The sequence below is a fragment of the Syzygium oleosum genome, unplaced genomic scaffold (genome assembly GCF_021117445.2).
Source record: "Syzygium oleosum isolate NSW1041296 unplaced genomic scaffold, Sole_v2.1 Sole_v2.12, whole genome shotgun sequence".
Taxonomy (NCBI): Eukaryota; Viridiplantae; Streptophyta; class Magnoliopsida; order Myrtales; family Myrtaceae; genus Syzygium; species Syzygium oleosum.
The window spans coordinates 1,433,694-1,453,421 of record NW_026607496.1 but is presented as its reverse complement, the minus strand read 5'-3'; the positions used below and the strand labels follow the sequence as shown (position 1 = coordinate 1,453,421).

The following is a 19,728-nucleotide window of genomic DNA, read 5'->3' as shown; positions in this document are numbered from 1 at the left end:
ATAAAATCCCATTATTTTACCAAGGGACCCGCCAAGGCATAAGGAAACAAGTGCGACAACAAGAAAATTAAAGGGAGAATGGACATACTGGCGTAGATTCAAGGCACTAAGAAGAGGAACAATTGTCTTGATGTGAATTAGAAGAATGTGGAATTACATAATTAACCAGAGTTTGCACGTGAAATCACTGATTAATTGAGTGCAAAAAGATGCTTTGTAAAAAAATAAAATAAACTGAGAGTGAAAGATATGAAGTCGGGCCTAATATTAGAAGGAATTTGCAAACCAAAAGCTTAAATTGTCGTATATAAGGTTGCACTTGCGTAAAGAACCATTTCAACCTCATAACTAAGCGATGTGCATGTGTTTTACGATCTTTATTCTTTAAATCCAATATATGAGAAACATTAATTCAACTAAGTATGAGGTTCTTGTTGTAACCAGATAAAGGAGAATATCTCTTTTAAGAAAGGAGAGAAATTCATCCCATGAGACAACATTCGAAGCATATATTAGAAGTTTAGATATAATTGATGAAGTCGTCTAGACAATTGCTTCAGCGGGATTATCATGTGACATTACAGTCTCAAGTCAACAAGCTTGAATATGATTTCGTGATGGTTTCATGTTCTCCAAACGGCTTAACCCCACGTACTTCTTTGAAATGTTGGGATTGGTTCTTGATCTAAGAGAGAACTCCGTAACTAACACTTTATCTTAACGGCTTTGAATAAATATGTTACATCACTGGCCAAAAACAAAACTAACATATCGTTTACGTATCATTACATATTTCCTCTATGAGATAGAAAATTAAAGAACCTAGAATCCAATATAATCACTTCATAATTGTTAAGAAGAGAGAATTTGTTTGACAATCCATCTTAGGGCAATATTAACACGAAGTACAGAGTAAATTCGAATAAAAACGCAACTCAACACACTAAGCTCATTGTAATACTGTTGACTCACAAAGTAATATCATACTTCAAAATGGTCCTGAAACGGTAAAAAGTCTCATAGCTAACGCCGCATGCAATTTTCCTCTTACAATGAGATATAAATAGCTGTAGATCGCGTTCTCGAGTAAAACAACCAGCCGGTAGTGTGAGGTCTTCAATGTTGCTAGACAGAATCAACATGACCATAGATGTGAAAGGCACTTGCCTTTTTGACATTCCAAGACACAATTGATCGCGATCTCCTGCATCTGTTTTGATATATCTTCCATTGGTAACAGAGCATCTACAATCTGCAAACAAATGGAAGGAACCCATATGATCGGCAGCTCCAAAAATTCAGCCCTTTCAGTCGTCGAAGGGTCAAGACAGGATAGAAAACATAAAGGGAAAAGGATAGAACTGCAACATCAATCCACATCATGACAAGAAACAAAGCATTCTTCCATGGCATGCTAAGTGCAGATTGAAATACAACGCAAACATGCAAATCTTATAAGATCGCACAGATAAGGAATTCACACAGCTATAAAATCTAATGTCAGTGTGGAAAACCATGTACAGCAGTCTCTTAGAAGCTAGATATCAGAGCTAAAACCTCTCTAGTAGTAAGCTGATAACCATGGCAAACTAAATACACCAGTGGAACCATGTACACTGCAAAAAAATCTCTATTTGAGCGCTTTAAAGACCAATGATAAGAGGAGAAAGAATGATGGATCTTTTGAGGATTGCATATGTAGCCTACAAAGATTCCCAAAACCACAGCAACTCAAGAGGGAATGTCCCAGATGATAACACACGAGGCATATTAACATGAATGACCAAACGCACAGTCAAATGATATTGCCGAATTCAGTAGATGAGACCTACCTTCCAGGAGGCATCACACAGAGCCTGGTAGCTTTTACCAACCTTCCTTTGAAACTCAAGTTTCTCATACCTCTCATCTCCATATCCTCCTCTCTCCGCAGCTTTCTGAAATTTCGAAATTGCTGCTGGAGTCAGGAAGAGCCAGTTCCAGTATATTACAATAAAACAATAGCACAGTATCATACATTCAACAATTTAAAAAATCCTCGCTGTTTTTTTCGTCTGACAATCAAAGAGATGCTTCTCTGTATTGATCCAACAGTTTCCAGGTACACTTGTCCTTTTTCAACGATAATTTCTCTAGATTTTTTTTGGGTAAGGGCAATTTCTCTAGATTTTTTTTTTTTTTTTTTGATAACCCGGGAACCCGGGCGACAGCCGGAGGAGGGTAAACCTGGATGACGCTGCGGGACCCACCACCACGGCGCCACACTTAAGAATCCCTAACGACTACGCTGGGGTTCGAACTCCGATCCCTTCGTGGGGGGACAAGAGCGCAAGCCAACGCAGCCGCTGCGGGTGGTGGTTAATTTCTCTAGATTTTGACATCATAAAAATGAAGAATTTTTTTCAGACGGACCAACATAAACTAAAGTTTGTACTTCTTCCAGCGTAACAATTCCCAGAGTTTTCCCAAAGTCAAATTTGGTATGACCCAACTACCTCAGGTGGTATGTCCAAATAGAAGACAACATCTGGGGCCAACAAACCAATCTCTGGTGCCTGAGAAGAGGAAAAACAATATCATCTCCAAACTAAAACATAAAGAAGATTGAGTCTTCTGGTGAAATATGCTCTAGCAGTGTTAACCTTGCACCATTCAAAATCAAGTCCTTTGGCAGATGAAAAAGCAATGCCAGAGTATGAATATCGGTCAACAATGAGGGTGGTCCCCGATTTCAGCTTTTTTTCCATCAAAGATCTGCAAACATGAGAGAAATAATTGGCCAATAAAATGGGAAATCATCCTGGTACCTGTTTACCATACACTTTGTACAAGACTAGCATGACAAAAAAAAAAGAACAAAAAAATGAAGGATAAGGCATGCTAATTAGCAGCAGAAATTTTTTTCTAGTTTGAGAGCAAACGTACTTAATCATATGCCATAAAATAACCCTGTCAAAAAGATTATTCGATAATAGTTTGCTCAAAAGATATTGACTTTGCCAAGTACTAATCACGATAATATCATAGCGAACGATCCTATCAAGAAAGTATCTTATGCATCCACTATACCATTTAACATTCACATGTGGTATTATATCATAATCATTTTTTTGATTTGCCTAACTTCTCCACACTTGTTGTGTAATGAATGCAAAAGATACCTAACCAAATCACATGTTAGAATTTTTGACCTCATAGAGATCCTGGATGCTTTCATCCTCAAGCAACCAATTGCCTGAACCGTACACCAATTTAATTATTTTTCACCGTCTTATCTTCCAGAAATTTCTAACGATTATGTTATCATTGTTGCTGATACCTTCATACAAAGACAAGGGTAAGCATGTAAACATGACCAGTTAAAACAGATGGTCAAGGAGTAATAGGTGTCAACCTTCCGCCTTGTTAAGTTTAACAAGAACCACAGAATCATTAGCCATCCCAGTACTGTACAATGAAGAAGGCATCATGTCCACCAGCTCACTAAGGAAAGGCGAGAACCACTTAGTTGGCAAACACAGCTAGATATTTGCTAAGCTCATCTATGTGAATAGCTCGTCTGTGCAAAAAGATGACCATGGTGTACAGATTTTAGCAAGGAAAGTGCAAGCTGCTTACAAGAAAGATGGCATACCTCTTCTCCCATCTGTTAGCACTGAATAGTAGATGTGTCGTGTAGTCATCTAACTGCGATTCATTAGAGAGGTAGGACGATATCATCTGACCAATGCTTGTGGTTCTGTCTGGAAATCGCCATAGTTCAGTCGAATGCCCCAGTCCCTCCAAGAAAGAAACCAGCCTCATCGACTGCGTACTCTTACCACTACGATCCAATCCTTCTAGAACAATAAGAGCACCTCTTGACTCTCTGCTGCCACCGTTTAGGCAGTTATTCTGACCCTTCTCCATTCTGATCTCCCGGATCCAAGACTGCCGAGAAAACTTAGGAGAAAAATTGAATGACTTCTTGGCAGCTACAGCACCAAAGATTCTGCAGAAAAGCCCACAGAGCAAAAGCGATGTACTTAGGGAAGGCTTGAAACATTTATCAAGGACAATGATCTTTCCAGCAACATATCAGAGCTTCCCATCAACACAGGGAAAAGTACACAAGACGTTCTAAGCATTGTTACTGATTGCAATCAAGTCCTGAAAGTTTTTGAAAAAGTGCGATAAAGTCTTCCATTCATCACTTTTCCGGTTTCTCTTACATGGTATTCTCTAACTTTAGAGATCCCATTGCACTATTTTGAAAAAATACAAAACTTGATTGCACCAATCGAAAGATCCAACACCCAATTGCATTTCGCACACAGGAGTTAATACTTCCAGTGAACTCCTCCATCAATATGCATCCACAATTCACTTTTTCCTTACAACATAAATGGATCCCTTGGAGTTGAAAAGCTAGAGTTCCAAAAAAAATTTACAGGACGTTTACTATGTTCTTTCCATTGAAAGAGAAAACAATCCAACACATAATTCAAACCAAAAACAATTAGCAAAGAGCGAAACTCAAACCCCAAAGTGACAGCCAAGCAACTAAATCCAAATTCGTCTCGAAACAGGATTAATTCAAGGACCCTCACATGGACTTAGTAGCTATGAAATGGCAAGCACGGTTCATACCCTCCAGACCCCCACAGAAGCTCCAGCTGCAAAAACCAGAAAACAAATCAAACTCTCTAACCAGCATCCCATTTAACGAATTAACCATAAAACACAAGAAATCGACCAAAAAAAAAATTTTTGATGGAAATTTCAAGGGGGACAAAAAACGAAAGAGACCAAAGCGTACTACGCTAAATTCGCGGGAATGAAGCTCCGGGAAGGAAAGTCCCCCCCGCGGGAACTTGATGGGAAACGGGCGAAATGCTAAGTCGCGAGTTAATCCAAACAAGAAACTCGTTCACTCAGTCTCCAGTAGGGGTGATCAGTTCCCGGGTGGTCCGGTTCCCACCCAGGAACAGGGAACCAGACCAGAGGCTGGTCTGGTCCCGGGTGAGCCAATGGAACCGGTGGCATGTTCTGGTTCAACTTGAACATTTCGTCGAACGGACGATGAACGTCTCGGATGACAGTCCTATACGCAATGCTAGGGCAATTTCTTGGTTCAACGGTATCACATCAAGAGAGATTTAGACCAAATCCTCAACAATAGCCCTAACACTAGTCGGTTTCCACATGACATCACCGTGACATTACTCTTTTGTTCCTGTCCACAGACGCACCGAGACAGAAGACTTCGAACCTTGCCTTGCCGAGGAGAAATCTCGACCGCGATCACCGGTCGAACCTGCACGAGGAGGTTCTGGACGGCGTCTCCGATGAAGAAGACGAGCGCCGGCGACGGAGCTTCCGGCGGGACTGGTCCGCCTCGAGTCTCCCCGACCGGCAATGGAGATGAACGGGAGAGGGGAGGTGCGGCTCGGAGACGGCGAGAAACGGCGGCGGCGGCGGCGGCGGCGGAGATGATTGACGGCACCGGAAGAGCGCGACGGGGGAGGTTCTCCGAAGTGATGATGCGATAGAGAGAGCAAAAGCTTTTAAGGTCGCGCTCTAATTTCTTCTATTCAGTCTCCTTTTGGCGCCCTAATCTGATTTTTTTTTTTTTAAATTTACCATTTTTGATTTGATATCGCGGATATGGGCCACGAGAGATGGCCCCGCCGATGCCCCGGTCCCCGTGGGGGCGGGGCGGGGCAGGGGGCGGGCGGCCCCTCCCGATCCCCACGAGGCAAGGCGGGACGCTGCCCGGCATGTGCAAAACTTGTACTATTTAAGGGTGCGCACACCGAATTCGATTCAACTCGGAAACTGAACTAAACCGGCATAATAATCGGTTCCATTCCCATTGACAAGGTTGTAATCGCCAATTCTATCCTGTAACCAAACCAACCAGTCTGGTTCCGACATATATTTCTATAGTAAAATGGTGCGATTTTTATATTTTTTTAAAAAAAATTCAATTTGTTACGTATAATATAAAGTGGTCCAGATAAGAACAGACAATTTGAGAACCAATCAATTCAATTTTTGGAAACGGGAGTCGCTATGTTCAACTATTTATGTTAGAACTTTTTAAATGCCTTTTGACTTAAAATTTCAACTAAATGGTGTGCACTTTGTAGTTATCAAACATACAAAATTGCATTAAATACTTGGGAAAAAAAATAATTGTTAATATTTATTGGAATAATCAAACAAGCGATATGTATCGAGCCTTTATAACCAAATTTGGTATAACTAATCGATATATGTTGGGAGCACGCGGTAGAAACCCAACATTTAACATTTTTTGCCTAGAGAGATTATCGAGAGGGAGCTCGAGTGTATTAAAATATTTAGTTTGACCCACATTCACTCAAAAACTTAAACTAATAAATTATGGGCTGATTTGAATATATTAACAGCTCTACGTCACATTAATTTTCTAAAATGAAATTTCTCCAACTTAACTTTTACATGCATCCTAACAACGTGTCACTCCATTCGATGTAGTCGCTCTTTGGCCGTCAAGGTTATGTCTCTAGACAACTTGCTTTGATTTGATTTGATCTTGTTTTAAGCTAATGCATCATTTAAGTCAACCATTCTTTACCATTTGATAGACGAAGAGGGGAGGTTGCTGCCAACGTCGCCGCGACCCCCAGCATTGCTAGAGGTGAACAAGCATTAATCACATGCTTTTAGACGAAATGTTCACACTCTCGAGAAGATGCAAAAAATTTCTCCCTCCAGTTTTAGGTCTGCTCCATCTTAATTCAAGTATCTATACCTAGCTCTGATATCACAGAGCCGATACCTTTTGCCTGAGGACATCGTTAAGAGGGAATCAAAGTCTGAGCTTGTTAAAATATCCGATTAGATCCATCTTCACTCAAAAGCTTAAACCAAATATTTGTTTGTAGTCCAACTGAGATATATTAACAGTTTTATACTGCACAAATTCTCTGATGTACGATTTCCGTAACACAGACTCCTAACAATATATCACTCCATTCGATGTAGTTCCTCTCTGACTATCAAGATTTATTTCTCTAGATAAGTTGCTTGATTTGATTCGATCTCATTTTAAGCTAATGCATCATTTAAGTCGACATAAACACGAAACGCAGCAACGACATCCATCTAATTTTCATAAGAAATAACTATGTCGTTATAAGACGAGGTACGTAAGGGCAACCCGCGCTCCCAATCAAATTGTCATGAAAACAAAGCACGGGGACTGAACTTGAGAACTACGAGAAGTATGGGGACTAAAAGTCTTAACTTTAATTTAGAGATTTCTTATGTAGGAGCCATGTATCAATAACAAATGTTGACTCAACGAGTTCCGATAAAATTCGAACGAAAATTTGATGGAATAACTTAAACCATCGGAATACAATATTATAACGACTATAATAGTAACTAACCAAACAAAACAATAATGACCAAAAGTGAATTACTCGGTACTACGAGATCCAAGAGGTAATTTTCACTCTCTTTTCTTATTGTCGTTTCGATTTGATATTTGAACTTGTCTGTTTTCATATTTAGAAAAGAAAATCTAACCTTGAATAGTTGATATAAAAGTTCCTTGAACATCTATTTGTTTATTTTTATATAATAGAGAAAAATCTCACGATACTCATCCCAACTTTCGGTATATTACACATTTTGCCCCTGTACTTTCAAATATTACACATTTTTCCCCAACTTTCCAAAATGGCCTCGCACTCGTCTTCCTACCTGTTCATGTGTACATCCCAAGCAATCAATTCTCATTGACGAAGTCATCCCAAGCAATCAATTCTCCTGCAAGTCTCCGGACGACTGAGTCGATCCTCTCTTTTCATGGACTAGGTTGGGACCAGACCAGTCAATTTTTTTCAGAAGATTGTAAACAAAATCGATATATCGAATGAAATCTTGATATCTATTAATCTGCTTAATAGCAGGGGGGGGAGCACCGATTCGGGATTAGCCCTCAAGCAGGACCGAACCAACACCGTGCAGTCCGATTTGGTCGGCTCCCTTGGGAAATGGTCCGATGCTCAATCCCGAAAATTGGGAACCGACACTGTACGGTCGGGTTCCAAGGTTAAGAAGGTGCTGAACCAGACCGACTTTAGACCGAACCCATTTTAACTATATTTGTCGTTTGCGTTTGGTTCTCAGGTGGTTAGAATTTAGAGCAATCTTTTGTGGATGAATGAGAGATGAAGTTCTATAAATACATCCAGCCTGCGGAGCTTTTCCTCCCAAGGTTGAGTGTTCGAATCCGTCGGAGTGACTTAGCGTGCGCGTGTGTGAGTTTTTCCTCATCAAAAAAAAAAAAAGTTCTATAAATACATCTTTTACGTTAAGTTTTTCAACTTCTTGTTGTTTATTATATTTTACGTGTTCATCTTTCGCGAATGGTTACTTTTGGCAAGCGGAGATCTTTACTTTTGCTTTAGTTTTCGTTTTGCTTGACCAAAGGATGAGTTGACTTGGATAATTCCCTGCCGCTTTAGATTTCTGTTTGGCTTTTACCGGTGTTTTACTTCTCGCCCATTTTTTGTTTCTAAGCATCACGGTTCTAGATATTGCGTGTCGAAGGACATGTACTTTAGAGAGTAAAGCCTGGCATTTCAAGAAATACGAAAAGAAAAAACACGAAACTGAAAAGGAAGAGGAAGGATCGGTTCGGTTCTCTGGATCGACCCTCGAATCCGACCAACCGGCATGGTCGGTTTCAGGGTCTGCAGAGGTCGGTTCCGGGTTTCAAAGCACGAGAACCGACCCTATGGGGGTAGGTTCCGGATTTCAAGATCGGACCGGCTCGACTCCAGAACCGCTCGCTGCCCCCCTACTCAATAGATTATTTTTTTGTTGGGAGATCTGTGAGAAAATCCCTTGGGATGGGAAAGGAACTCTTTTCAGTGTTTTTTTGAGTGGGCAAAGGAGGAGGAGGAGGAGGAGGCCATTAGAATCATCATATCCCAAGTGGGACGTCCAAATTGCAAAAGCCAAGCGCCCCACATCCGATGGTGGGCGAAAAAAGTTAAATGGTTTCTCTAATGCTCGCGGGGGGGGGGGGGGGGGGATGGAGTACGACAGGGCGCTGTGGGAGCGCCACGTGTCGATGCGCTTTTTTCCCCCACGGGGCTTTCGGATCTTCGAGTGGGGCCCCCCCGATGCTGATGCGGGCCCGTCGCTTTCGAGCTTTTTCCGCTCCTTTGCGCCTCCCACTTGCCTTTTGGCAATTTGGGATTTGGGGTTCCCCCGGTTTCAAGTTCATCGTCATCCCTTTCTTTCATTCTCTCTTTTTCTCTGTTTTATAAGGAAAATACCACCGTCGTATATTTGCTCCAAACCTTTTTTTTCCGTGACACTAAAAATCTCGATTCGTCAGATTTCTGTTGATGGGAACTATTAAGAATCTGCAACCATAAATGTCAGGAAGCAAACAGTGTTGACATAAAAATTAATCTGACGGAATCTTGACGGAAAGTGAATGTATCACGTAAGTACAAGTTTGAGATTTTTTGTATCACGAGAAAAAGTTTAGGAAAATGTGTCAAGGTGAACGTACGATTTGTAATGTCTCGAAAAAATTTCAAGATAAATATGTTATGGTGGGCACGATTTGAGATTTTTTGTGGCTTTTTCCCTTTCTTTTATCATTTGGATAGAGTTCTTGAATTTTTTTTTTAATAATAAAAAATTGGAGAAATTTTTTAGGATGATGATTTCTTCTATGTGTTTGCAACAAAAGATTCTTGTTGGCGGTTGAAATTTGTCCAAGCCTTTCTCGTCTCGGTGATCGCTCCTTGGACGTCGTAATAGCCCTCTTGTCTCGGCCATCGCTTCCCCCGAGCCCTTGTCGAATTGGCTAGAATTCCGGTTCATCACAGGGCCACGCTAAAAGAGGGTCGTGCTCCAATTCCCTCGGTCGATAATGTAGAAGCTCGTGCTTCGTTGGCCAAATCCTCAAACGTGTGATTTCGGTCAGGACCATTTGGGTGTTAATCTTTACTTACGAATAACATCGCCGGCTACTTACTACAATAAGTACGACTTCATCGGAGAAAATTTCATAGAAACGGGCCTAACTAGTGACATCATCAAATTGTGACCAACTGAGGATCATCGATCAAGAAATGTCACGCTTCCTTACCCCTTGAAGATCTTCCTCAACACTTCCCAGAAAAAGGCATGATCATCATTTAATAGATTAAATTAAAGGATCACTTATCATCTGCTCTACTTAAGTCTAATGGTGGCTTAATTAACACTCGATTCCCAAAGCAGGATCGATTGCCCCACCATCACATGAAGCAAGGCAAGAAGAAATTTCTAGGGTTTTCGATTGATCCTATGATTATGACCTCCAAGAACGTGATTAAGTTTTTAATTGTCTTGATCAGTAGCCGCCACAAGCTTAGGAAAGGCACGTGATGCACAACTAACACGCGAGTGAAGAAGGGACAGGTGTTTCATTAGATTGCGCGGGGCTTGCAAAGTGCGATTTTTTTCGGGAATTGCCAAAAACTATTTAATTGATTTTCTCCTGAATTTTTGATTTTCTACACAGTGGAAAACTTAATTTAATTTCTCATTTTTTTTTGCCCCTTTGGAAGATGGGACAAGCAAATGATTCCTAGTCAATATTTGTATGCTGATGAAATTTCAAAAGCTCGATATTGAGCACGAATATAAATCCCCTAAAAAAGGTATAACCAAAAACAATAAGTCACCTTCGACCCAAAAAAAAAAAAGAAAACTAAAAGTCACCGAAAAATTCGAGATGTCTAACTTTAGCCTTCGCGATAAATTACAACCGACTATGAAAGAAGTATTACATATCTATTCATGGAGTTTCCCTCCGAAAATTCGAGAATGAAAAAAAGAATTAGACATAAATAATACATATAATTCCGCATTGCGATTTGGGTTAAATATAAATTAAAGTGCGAAGGTTGCTAAATTCGCAAAAAAGCAAAAGAATAAATTTCAGAATCACTCCCAAAATTAGTCCCTAAAGCTAAAAATTAAATTACACGATCATCCTAAATACTAGACAACCTCAACAAAATAGAAAGACTAGTCAAGGGTATTTAGTATTTACATCTCCAAAAAAAAAGGGGCAACAAGTCAAAACGATGTTCACAGTCTAGACTTTTAGCAGCAAAAAGGCCAAAAAATAGATTAAAAAAAAAAGGAATAAAAAGGGGAAAAAAACGAAAGAAAAAACGGAAAAAAGCAACTTTTGGTTTAACTCCGAAAAGGACACGGGGCCCACCCGCAATTGGCCACTTTTTTCCAATTTTTTAATCCCGCTTTTTCTTATCGCCAGATGGGCCAAACAACATTAACTGCATTGTCCAAATAATAATATAATATACCGACCAAAGGGGAAAAAGACAATATCTTATAATATAATAATAATAAATATGATATCCTTTTTTTTTTAATATATATTTTCTCTCTCCTGCGCGCTTTTCATCGTCTTATGTCACCCTTCCTGCTCGGTTCATCACATTAGCACATGCACTCCTCCCGCAGACATACCCAACCCGCCATATCTCTCTCTCTCTCTCCGATTCTGCGAAGCTCCTCCGCAGCTCTTCTTCTTCTTCGGTCGAGGGTTTCCCTGATCCTTCCTCCTCCTCCTCCTCCTTGCATGCTGCTGCTGCTGCTGCTGCGCTTCCTCGCCTGACGTCGGTGGCCGCCGGAGCTGGTTGCAGATCTCGCCGCCGTCTGACGAGGTGGGGGGGTTTTTTCGCGGCTGTTTGTCTGTCCGTGTGTCGTCTCGTTTTTCGTGGGTTTTTGTTTCGATTCGGTCGGGTCGTGCTGCGTCGCTCGAGATCAGCTTCGCGAGCTTGGTGATCGAGGAGGGCTTCGGTTTTTGGGGTCGACCGGGGGTTGGTGATTGGGTGCGTGGAGTTCCGCGGTTGGATCGCGGAGTTTCCGTGTTGGATTCGCGAGGTGAATTGGAGGCGCTGGTGTAGTTCGGGGTCTGTTTTTATCGATCGTTCCTCGCGATGTGGGGAGGATAAGGTTTATGTGGTCCTTATTGCTGACGGTTTGATGTGAAATTGAATGCTTTTTTTTTCAGTGGTAAAAAGGATAATAGTTCTCTGGTTCTCCATAGGCTGACTGATGAAGTTAGAAATCTGCTTAGTTTTTGGTTAATCCACAAACCCTTTTTTGGACAAAGTTTTTTCGTGCTTTCTTCAGGTAAACCCTTTTCATCAGTCTTGAGTTGCTTTAAGTTTCCCTAATATCTGCTGAAAGGTTTCACTTTTCCTCTTGACATTATCTCTAAGTAAAGGCTTCGTATAATTCTTGTTGCTCTCAAGCTTGAAATTGGGGGTTTCCTATCATCTTTATAAAGCTCAATATTTTTTCGTTGCATTTCTCATGTGTGTTTTCGCCGAGCAAACTACTGCTTTGGGAATAGCAACACGAGAATTTCTTGGTCGAGATTACTTCTTCTTTGCTTGTCCTATACAAGGACTCAAAGCTTGATCTCCTGAAGCTACATCCAGCTGACTAATATTCTATCTTGTTGACAGAAAGGAGAAACTGTGTGACTGAGGATCGAGAAGGGGCTTGGTGGAATCTCAGAGATTGAAGAAGCTGTTCTTGCTGTTTAATTTTGAGATCCAGTATTGCGGTTTTGAGTTGAAGAAGTATCCCAAATCTCTTGATTCTGTTCCGGTCTCAACTAGGAGTTACCGCTTGAAAATGGGTTATATATGTGAGTTCTGTGGAGAGCAGAGGTCTATGGTGTATTGCCGATCTGATGCTGCATGCTTATGCTTATCATGTGATCGGAATGTTCATTCTGCCAACGCCCTTTCGAGGCGCCATTCCAGAACGCTGTTATGTGAGAGGTGTAATTCACAACCTGCTGTTGTTAGATGTGCAGAAGAGAGGGTCTCGCTTTGTCAGAATTGTGATTGGATCGGTCATGGGGCATCTACCTCTGCATCAACACATAAGAGGCAAACATTAAACTGTTATTCTGGTTGTCCCTCAGCAGCAGAGCTTTCTTCAATCTGGTCTTTTGTGCTAGACTTCCCCAGTGTACGCGATTCCACGTGTGAGAAGGAAATGGGGTTGATGAGCATAGCAGAGGAGGGTGAAAACGCAGCTTGCATTCCGCCAAAAGATAGCAGTAGCCAAGATGTATCTGTTTGTGCTGATGTTGAGGCTGGGAAGGCAAAGGTTTGGGTCGGGTCATCTTCATTGCCGGAACTTAAATCAGTGTCTCTGAACGTGGGTCAGCCGGCTGCATCTGCAAGCACAGCGACTCCTAAGGTAAACAACCAGTTCATTTTATTTGCATCTACTTTGAGAAAAGAAAGTCATCGAGAAGAACACGAAGCAACCAATGAGTTCTCTTCCAAGGCAGACTGCGATTGTCGCAACATAGTTGGTGCATGATGGTGTGAAAAGAAAATTTTTTAGGTTGAAAGGTATCTGATTCCCTGAAATCAGAACTGTTTGCTTGACAAGCATTATTCAAAGACGGAACTATTTTCTGATTGCTCCTCCTTTTCCTCGATTGTTCTTGCCACCATTTAGTGAATGATTAAAACCATTTCCTTTATTTGACTGAATTTTTTTTGCTAAATGACATGCACACATTGTGCTTATTATTATCTCTTTGCAATCAGTGTTACTGAATTCTGTTGTGGCAGTAATGAGGTTTATTTTTGCCATTTGACGTTCAGAGACATGTTTGAAAGAATCAATCTAGATCCTGTGATTGTGAAGATACAAGTTTAATGATGCTTTACTAGGTTGGGAAAGAAGTGTCATCCGAATTCTGTTTTCCATTTTCAAAACAAATAATAGCAAATATGATACTAAAACCTACCAGTAAGGGTCAGAGTTCCGTGCTTGAGAAGTTACTAATATCAGCTATTATTGAGCGATTTCTGTTTTCCATTTTCAGAACTTAAAAGGTTCTCAGCACTTAAAATTCGGTTCTTATATTTTTAGTTCTCAATTATAGTTCTATCAAAGAAGCCCTAAGTATTCACTCAACTTCTCGTATGGGATGTTTATTGTTGAGCTGCAAAATTAAAATAGTGTGGGTAGCTCCATCTGCTATTTCGAGAGTGCTTTCACCTTTTTAAACTTGTCCTGCCATGCTTAAATTCTAGCAACAGTCACATGAAAGTGATAATTCTATTGCTGTATTTCTGGTTTTACCCTTTAAAAATCATTCTGAATTAGGTTAGTCTATGAAGCGAATCAACAGTTAATTTCTTTTCAGGAATCTAACAGTATTTGTAAAATCCTTCTAATATGCATATCGCGTGAATGTGAGTTCTACTTTTGTGGTACAGATCTCATGAATTTGACTTTGTTTGTGCAAATGCTTGTTTAATCACTGGACCGTGGTGTGATATTGAATTTTATTTTCAACCATCAAATAATCTGTCATCGATTTATCAAAGGTAAAACTTCTACACGAGCATCGACAAAGTTTGCGCTGTTCAGTTCCAATAACGTTGACCTTTTGCTTTAAGAGGCCTTCTTGTGAAACGCGAGTTAGACAGGCATCTATGTTCTCCACTCTTGTGCTGATCTTTTCTCCTGTAAATTCCATTCTTAGAGGGCATCCTGGTGCTGAGGCTCTAGCAGTAGTCCTGCTATTCTTTATTGTAGAGGAAAATGATTTGATAGCAACATTTCCATTAGGGTAGTAGATATCATAATATGTGGGTTCTGTTGTGGGAAACATTGCCCTGAAACACCACCAAAATCGATCTTTTTATTTGTCTTTGGGATTGATATCGGCTTTTCTAAAACTGTTTGCATTAAGCTCCTCCGTTATGCATTTTGTACTAGTGCATATTGATCCATTGCATCCGTCACTGAATTCTGAAGCGTCCTATGCATCTTCATTTAGGTGTGCATCCCTATTACAAAAAGTCCGGGGCTTTTTGAAGACGATAGGTTCTATGAGGATTTCAACATGGATGAAGTGGATTTGGATCTTGAAAATTATGAAGAACTTTTTGGTGTTGCCCTAACTAACTCAGAATTGCTGTTTGAGAATGGTGGGATCGACAGCTTATTTGGGACAAAGGAAATGTCTGCTGGTGATTCCAACTGTCAGGGTCCAGTAGTTGCTGAGGTATTTTGTTATTAAAGGAAGCGTTTTTGGTCTTTCTGAATATTTTGCTGCAAACTCTATCCTATGATCCGATAGAAGAGACATGATCTCTCTACCACTCAATTGTGCATCATATGTTTTTCTGTGTTTGTTCCTCTTTTCTTTCCGTTTTCTGTTTGGCGGAAGAAGAGTGGAGTTTGGTTATGTTGTTATATCGGTAGTTGCTGTTGTTGAATCCTATCAATGTTTTTCCATGTTCGTTTCTCAGAAAGGATAAATACTAGGTCTATGATAGTTTGCACTGTTTCTTGGGATGGATTGTATTCTCATCAGGAGAAGTCCTTAGGCGTTTTCACATTGAGATGAAATGATGTAAAGTATTGGTTTTCTAGGTTAATAAAATTGGAGGCTGGGTATCCCTGTAAACATATTTGTGTAAGTTTTAATATATATTACTTGTTTGTTGTACACAGAACACTTTTGAGGGATAAAATATAACTATAAACACAAGAGTTTCAGCATGTCCTTGGTTTTGGCTATAGATTAAAGCAGCGTGAGATTGTCATCAAAGTCAAGCTACTTCTGGTATCGATTGTCACTTCAAACTGATTTGAGAAATAGTGGACTATGTTTGAGAAGATACATACAAGAAGGGTGGGTAGTGGGATGTTGAAAAGAGTTGCTGTCTCCTTAAAAGCAGGGCATATGATTTTCCTTCAGACTGAACTAGCAGAGACACGGAGATGAAGAATAGTGCCACGTAGGCTTAGACACGAGGGCGTTCTTTTGAAGCAAAATGAAGAAGAGAACATGGGGTGGGACAATATGTCAAACACCGTGTTATTTTATTACCATTTAATAGAAGCTTGATGTTTGATGTCCCCTTTTGTTTATCCCAGCTCTGGGTTGAGTACCGATTCAATCATGGTGGACTGTTCTTGGCTTGCTTTCTTGATGAGTTGACAACCTTTGTCTTCCAAGGAAATAACTAATAATTTTGTGGGATAAGGCTTGGTGTTTGTTGTCGTTGTTGTTTGTGTTTCCCTTTCCATGGTGCAGGGAAAGATTTCCCTCTCACTCAAATGTCTAGGAGGATGAGGTTAGTCCTTTCCCATTTTGAAAGATGGGTGACACTGCTAATTGGAAACTGTATGTGCATCTGAAAGTTGTTTTAACTCTACTATATGAATGCTCTTGGGTTGTGTCTGCTCATGGATCAATAATCTTGTTCTAATTCATCTTCAATTGTTGGTGACCATCATTATACGGTCAAGGCATGCTGAATTTTTTGCTGGTATTTTAAGTTCCTTTCTTCTGTCTAATGAAGTAACAATTTGTGTTATATACTATCATTCTTTTTCTAAACTCAGGAGAGGTTTGTTCGGTGGTATTTGGAATTCGCTTGGAGTCTAATGAATTTCATACGCAATCTGGTTGGGTTAAGGTTGCGTGTAACCTGCTTAGTTTGGTTTATGGCTGGTTAGGTGCATAGTCTGTTGCAGCCATGGTATATAGGTGACAGGTTCGCTGAACTTCTCTCTCGACATGATGCCACTGCCTCTTGTTTCTAAATCTTCCTAGCTGTCAGGTGTTAATGGCATTGCTTTCACTGCAGGGCTCGTAGGACTTCTCTCGCGTTCTTATTCTGTCTTAGTTTGAGTATTGCTGGCATAGTAGGCTTGTATGTAGACATATGACTGAACAAAGATAGTTCATGATTTTTTTCACAGGGATCATCTTCTGGACACGCAATACAGCCTGCATGCAGTGTTGCCTCGGCTGAGTCTATGATGAGCTCTAAAACCGAGCCTGTTATTTGTTTTTCGACAAGACAACCCCATTCCAATCTCTCATTCTCTGGTCCTATTGGAGAGAATAGCGCTGGTGATTATCAAGATTGTGGGGCTTCATCAATGCTTCTTATGGGAGAGCCTCCATGGTCTACCCCTGGTCCTGAAAATTCATTCACATCAGCAAGCAGGAGCAATGCTGTGATGCGTTACAAGGAAAAGAAGAAGTCACGCAAGTAAGCATGAGTTTAATTCCTTTACTTCAAGTCACAGTAGGCATGATAAAATAGATCCTGTACGTTGATCTGCTGTGTTGTTGTGACATGTTTCCTGAGCTTTATTAGAAATTGAATAAAATAGTTGGGAGTGGGATTTCAGTACTGGTCCGAGCCCGCTGGCATAACTTTGGTTCTCCAGTTTAAGAGAGTTGAGTCGGGGGCAATGTGTGTTAATTGTTTCTCTCATACACTTTTAATGACGTGAATTATTCTTTTTTTGAAGTGCCACTAACTATTGGTTGAGGTGGAAAATAAGATAAGCACTTGTCATATTTGGGTGGGCTTGTAGTTCTATTTGATTGTGATGCAACTGTATATGAGCCTCACCTCTTCGGCCAACTTACACGTTCTGTCCACATTAGTAGCTAACCATTCTTTTTGTTTTCTTAATCAATGCCTGCTCCTATAAGCTATCCAGTGGTCCCATGTCTTCCTTCTCCCTCCCTCCCTCCCTCTGTGTGTGTGTGTACATGAGTTGAACAATTTTTGGCGGGTTATCGTATCAATATAAGAATTTGGGCCTGTGTCCTAGTTTCATGCCGGCAAACAAGCTTCTGTACACTCTATGACCATTTTGGCCTTCTTGCTCTTTGATGCACTTGCTTGTGATCTGAGGGATTGAAGCCTGCGCTATTGATGTTACAGTTGTTTTCTTTCAATATTTGTCTCTGTTCAGAGCTGCCAAGATCAATTATCAACAGTCAAGCACACCAACTTTTGTCATTGGGCAGTGGCAGTTGATGGTGCAAAATCTTCGGTGCATGATTGTTTGACATTTATAGTGTGCTGGTATGTGTCTTTGGTTACTGAGAAATAGATGGATAACTAGTTGAGGAACTTTTTGTTTAAGCAAAGTAAATTGATCAACAGTTAATGCGTGAATTTACTGTGACATTAGCAGATATGGTTCCGTTTTTGTGGCCAAAGATACTAGAGTCTAGAAACGGGTAATGATGGCTCCCTTTGACACCCTAAGCAAAGTTACTAACTCAGTAACTCGTATTCAATCATTTCAGAGTAAAGTAGGTTGAAATAATCATCTTTTACATAGATCTACAAGTCTGTTCGCTTGTTATGTGCATTTATAGTAGTGGAAGCTTCACATGTAAAGTGCTGTACATATGCTTCATTGCCTATCCAACCACCTTTCCCCTGCCTGGTCTGCAATCTCCAGGAAAATTAAGCATTTATGCGCATTTTCTAGAGCCTTGTAATCAACAACTGCTTAATGCCGAAATGTGTTTCATGCGTCTGCATTTGCTGGGTAGTTTTGTTTGATTACCAACCCTCACAACCAACCACCACCACAAAGCGGGAGGGAATTGTTTGTTTTGTACCTTGATTATTTTTTATTAATCTCCATTAGTATCTTGGATTTATGCGTAGGTTTGAGAAGAAGGTGAGATATGCCTCTCGTAAAGCTAGAGCTGATGTGCGAAGGCGAGTGAAGGGCCGCTTTGTCAAGGCTGGTGATGCTTATGACTATGACCCATTGAGCCAAACCAGAAGCTACTGAGTTGACGTATATATTCCCAGAGGGAAAAAACCCTCACCTTCTATTTGCAAATAGTTGGTTCGATGGGAAGTGGATGGAGCAGGTGCAATTCTATCGATTGCCTTGACTATCTGCATGATGGTGACACTGGAGCCTCAGTTATAGCCAAGAGAGCTGAATATGAAAGGGATGGTGGGATGGCATTACTGAAATGTGGGAGCTGATCGTAGTCCTCGTCGCCATAAAGAATTAACTAATCGCGAAATTCCTCCTGCCAAATTGTACAAATATCATTTGCTTGGCAGTTCCTGTTGCCTTGCCATCCTCTGGGCCTCTTCACTGTGCTATAAGGGGGAAATCGTAATTGGTGCCAACTAGACAAAGTTAGGGACGTCATAAATGATAATATGGGGTAGGCTTTTGTCTACCTCTTTCTCTGAAGCTCTTCCTGCATTTGGCTGCTCGACTCTGTGATTGGTCAAATTTACAGTTTCAACTGAAGCTCAGGTTAGTGCTTTTATTGTTTCTATTGCAATTCATGTGTAAGACAGCTGGGAAAAGAAAATCACACTTTCATGTATAGGCAGGATATAAATATATGTGGAATAGTGAAGGACCAAATCTGGCTATGGTCAGCGAAGTTATTGTAGCGTTTCATTCAGTACACATTTCTGTGTAGCACAGGGATCTCCTGTACGTTCTTGCAGGGAATAATCTGTACTTATTTCATGTGAGATTCATTTTTGTCTGCTGCGAAGTATATGAACACTGAGTGCAGTGTAATTTCTCGTGTAAAACTTGTCGCCGTACTAGCTGTCACTTCTTCTATGGGATTTAAATTATCGATTGATGGCTCGAGTGAGGTGGTGGATGTGACATGGAACTTCTCGTGGAGGCTATTTCCTGCTGAGCCTCTTGGTTTAGGCTACTGAGATATTGAGTTCTGTTATTGTCATAGGTTTCCGACATATTGAGTTCTGTTCTAGGTTAGCATTGTGGTGATGGTTTTCAGTGTTGAAAACATAGAACGTGGTTGCAAATTTTTCAAGAGCTTCGCAA

General features: G+C 40.6%; 2 protein-coding genes across 7 annotated transcripts; one reads left to right on the top strand and one right to left on the bottom strand.

Moving 5' to 3' along the window:
- Nucleotides 1–823: 823 nt before the first annotated feature.
- LOC115676996 (thymidylate kinase) lies at nt 824–5,583 on the bottom strand. Of its 4 annotated transcripts, none has more exons than XM_030600045.2 (7): nt 5,232–5,583; nt 4,590–4,655; nt 3,635–3,991; nt 2,643–2,754; nt 2,496–2,555; nt 1,833–1,937; nt 824–1,252 (listed from the first exon to the last, which is right to left on the bottom strand). In XM_030600045.2, the coding sequence occupies exons 2-7, from the start codon at nt 4,625–4,627 to the stop codon at nt 1,136–1,138; spliced, it is 789 nt and encodes a 262-aa protein (XP_030455905.2). In that variant the 5' UTR covers nt 4,628–4,655; nt 5,232–5,583; the 3' UTR covers nt 824–1,135. The 4 variants fall into 4 exon arrangements, with proteins under 4 accessions (XP_030455905.2, XP_030455904.2, XP_056172236.1 ...); XM_030600044.2 differs by having other exon boundaries at nt 5,252–5,583; XM_056316261.1 differs by lacking the exon at nt 4,590–4,655 and having other exon boundaries at nt 5,232–5,582.
- A 5,932-nt stretch (nt 5,584–11,515) lies between these two features.
- On the top strand, nt 11,516–19,525 carry LOC115677071 (zinc finger protein CONSTANS-LIKE 9-like). 3 transcript variants are annotated; one of them, XM_030600120.2, is made up of 6 exons: nt 11,516–11,738; nt 12,549–13,296; nt 14,900–15,127; nt 16,837–17,132; nt 17,851–17,963; nt 18,561–18,760. In XM_030600120.2, exons 2-5 carry the CDS (start codon nt 12,721–12,723, stop codon nt 17,945–17,947), a joined length of 1,197 nt encoding a protein of 398 aa, XP_030455980.2. In that variant the 5' UTR covers nt 11,516–11,738; nt 12,549–12,720; the 3' UTR covers nt 17,948–17,963; nt 18,561–18,760. The 3 variants fall into 3 exon arrangements, with proteins under 3 accessions (XP_030455980.2, XP_030455978.2, XP_056172244.1); XM_030600118.2 differs by lacking the exon at nt 17,851–17,963 and having other exon boundaries at nt 11,523–11,738; nt 18,561–19,525; XM_056316269.1 differs by lacking the exons at nt 11,516–11,738; nt 17,851–17,963 and adding an exon at nt 12,006–12,030 and having other exon boundaries at nt 18,561–19,525.
- The last annotated feature ends 203 nt before the right edge of the window (nt 19,526–19,728 follow it).

What these genes read in the sequence shown, in the direction of transcription:
- LOC115676996 (XM_030600045.2), bottom strand. Translation starts at nt 4,627, where the DNA reads ATGAACCGTGCTTGCCATTTCATAGCTACTAAGTCCAT. An exon ending in TTGATTTTGAATGGTGCAAG is followed by an intron (nt 2,556 to 2,642) that starts GTTAACACTGCT and finishes TCCTCTTCTCAG; the next exon opens with GCACCAGAGATTGGTTTGTT. An exon ending in ATTTGGACATACCACCTGAG is followed by an intron (nt 1,938 to 2,495) that starts GTAGTTGGGTCA and finishes TCGAAATTTCAG; the next exon opens with AAAGCTGCGGAGAGAGGAGG.
- LOC115677071 (XM_030600118.2), top strand. Translation starts at nt 12,721, where the DNA reads ATGGGTTATATATGTGAGTTCTGTGGAGAGCAGAGGTCTATGGTGTAT. An exon ending in CAAGCACAGCGACTCCTAAG is followed by an intron (nt 13,297 to 14,899) that starts GTAAACAACCAG and finishes ATCTTCATTTAG; the next exon opens with GTGTGCATCCCTATTACAAA. An exon ending in AGGGTCCAGTAGTTGCTGAG is followed by an intron (nt 15,128 to 16,836) that starts GTATTTTGTTAT and finishes TTTTTTTCACAG; the next exon opens with GGATCATCTTCTGGACACGC.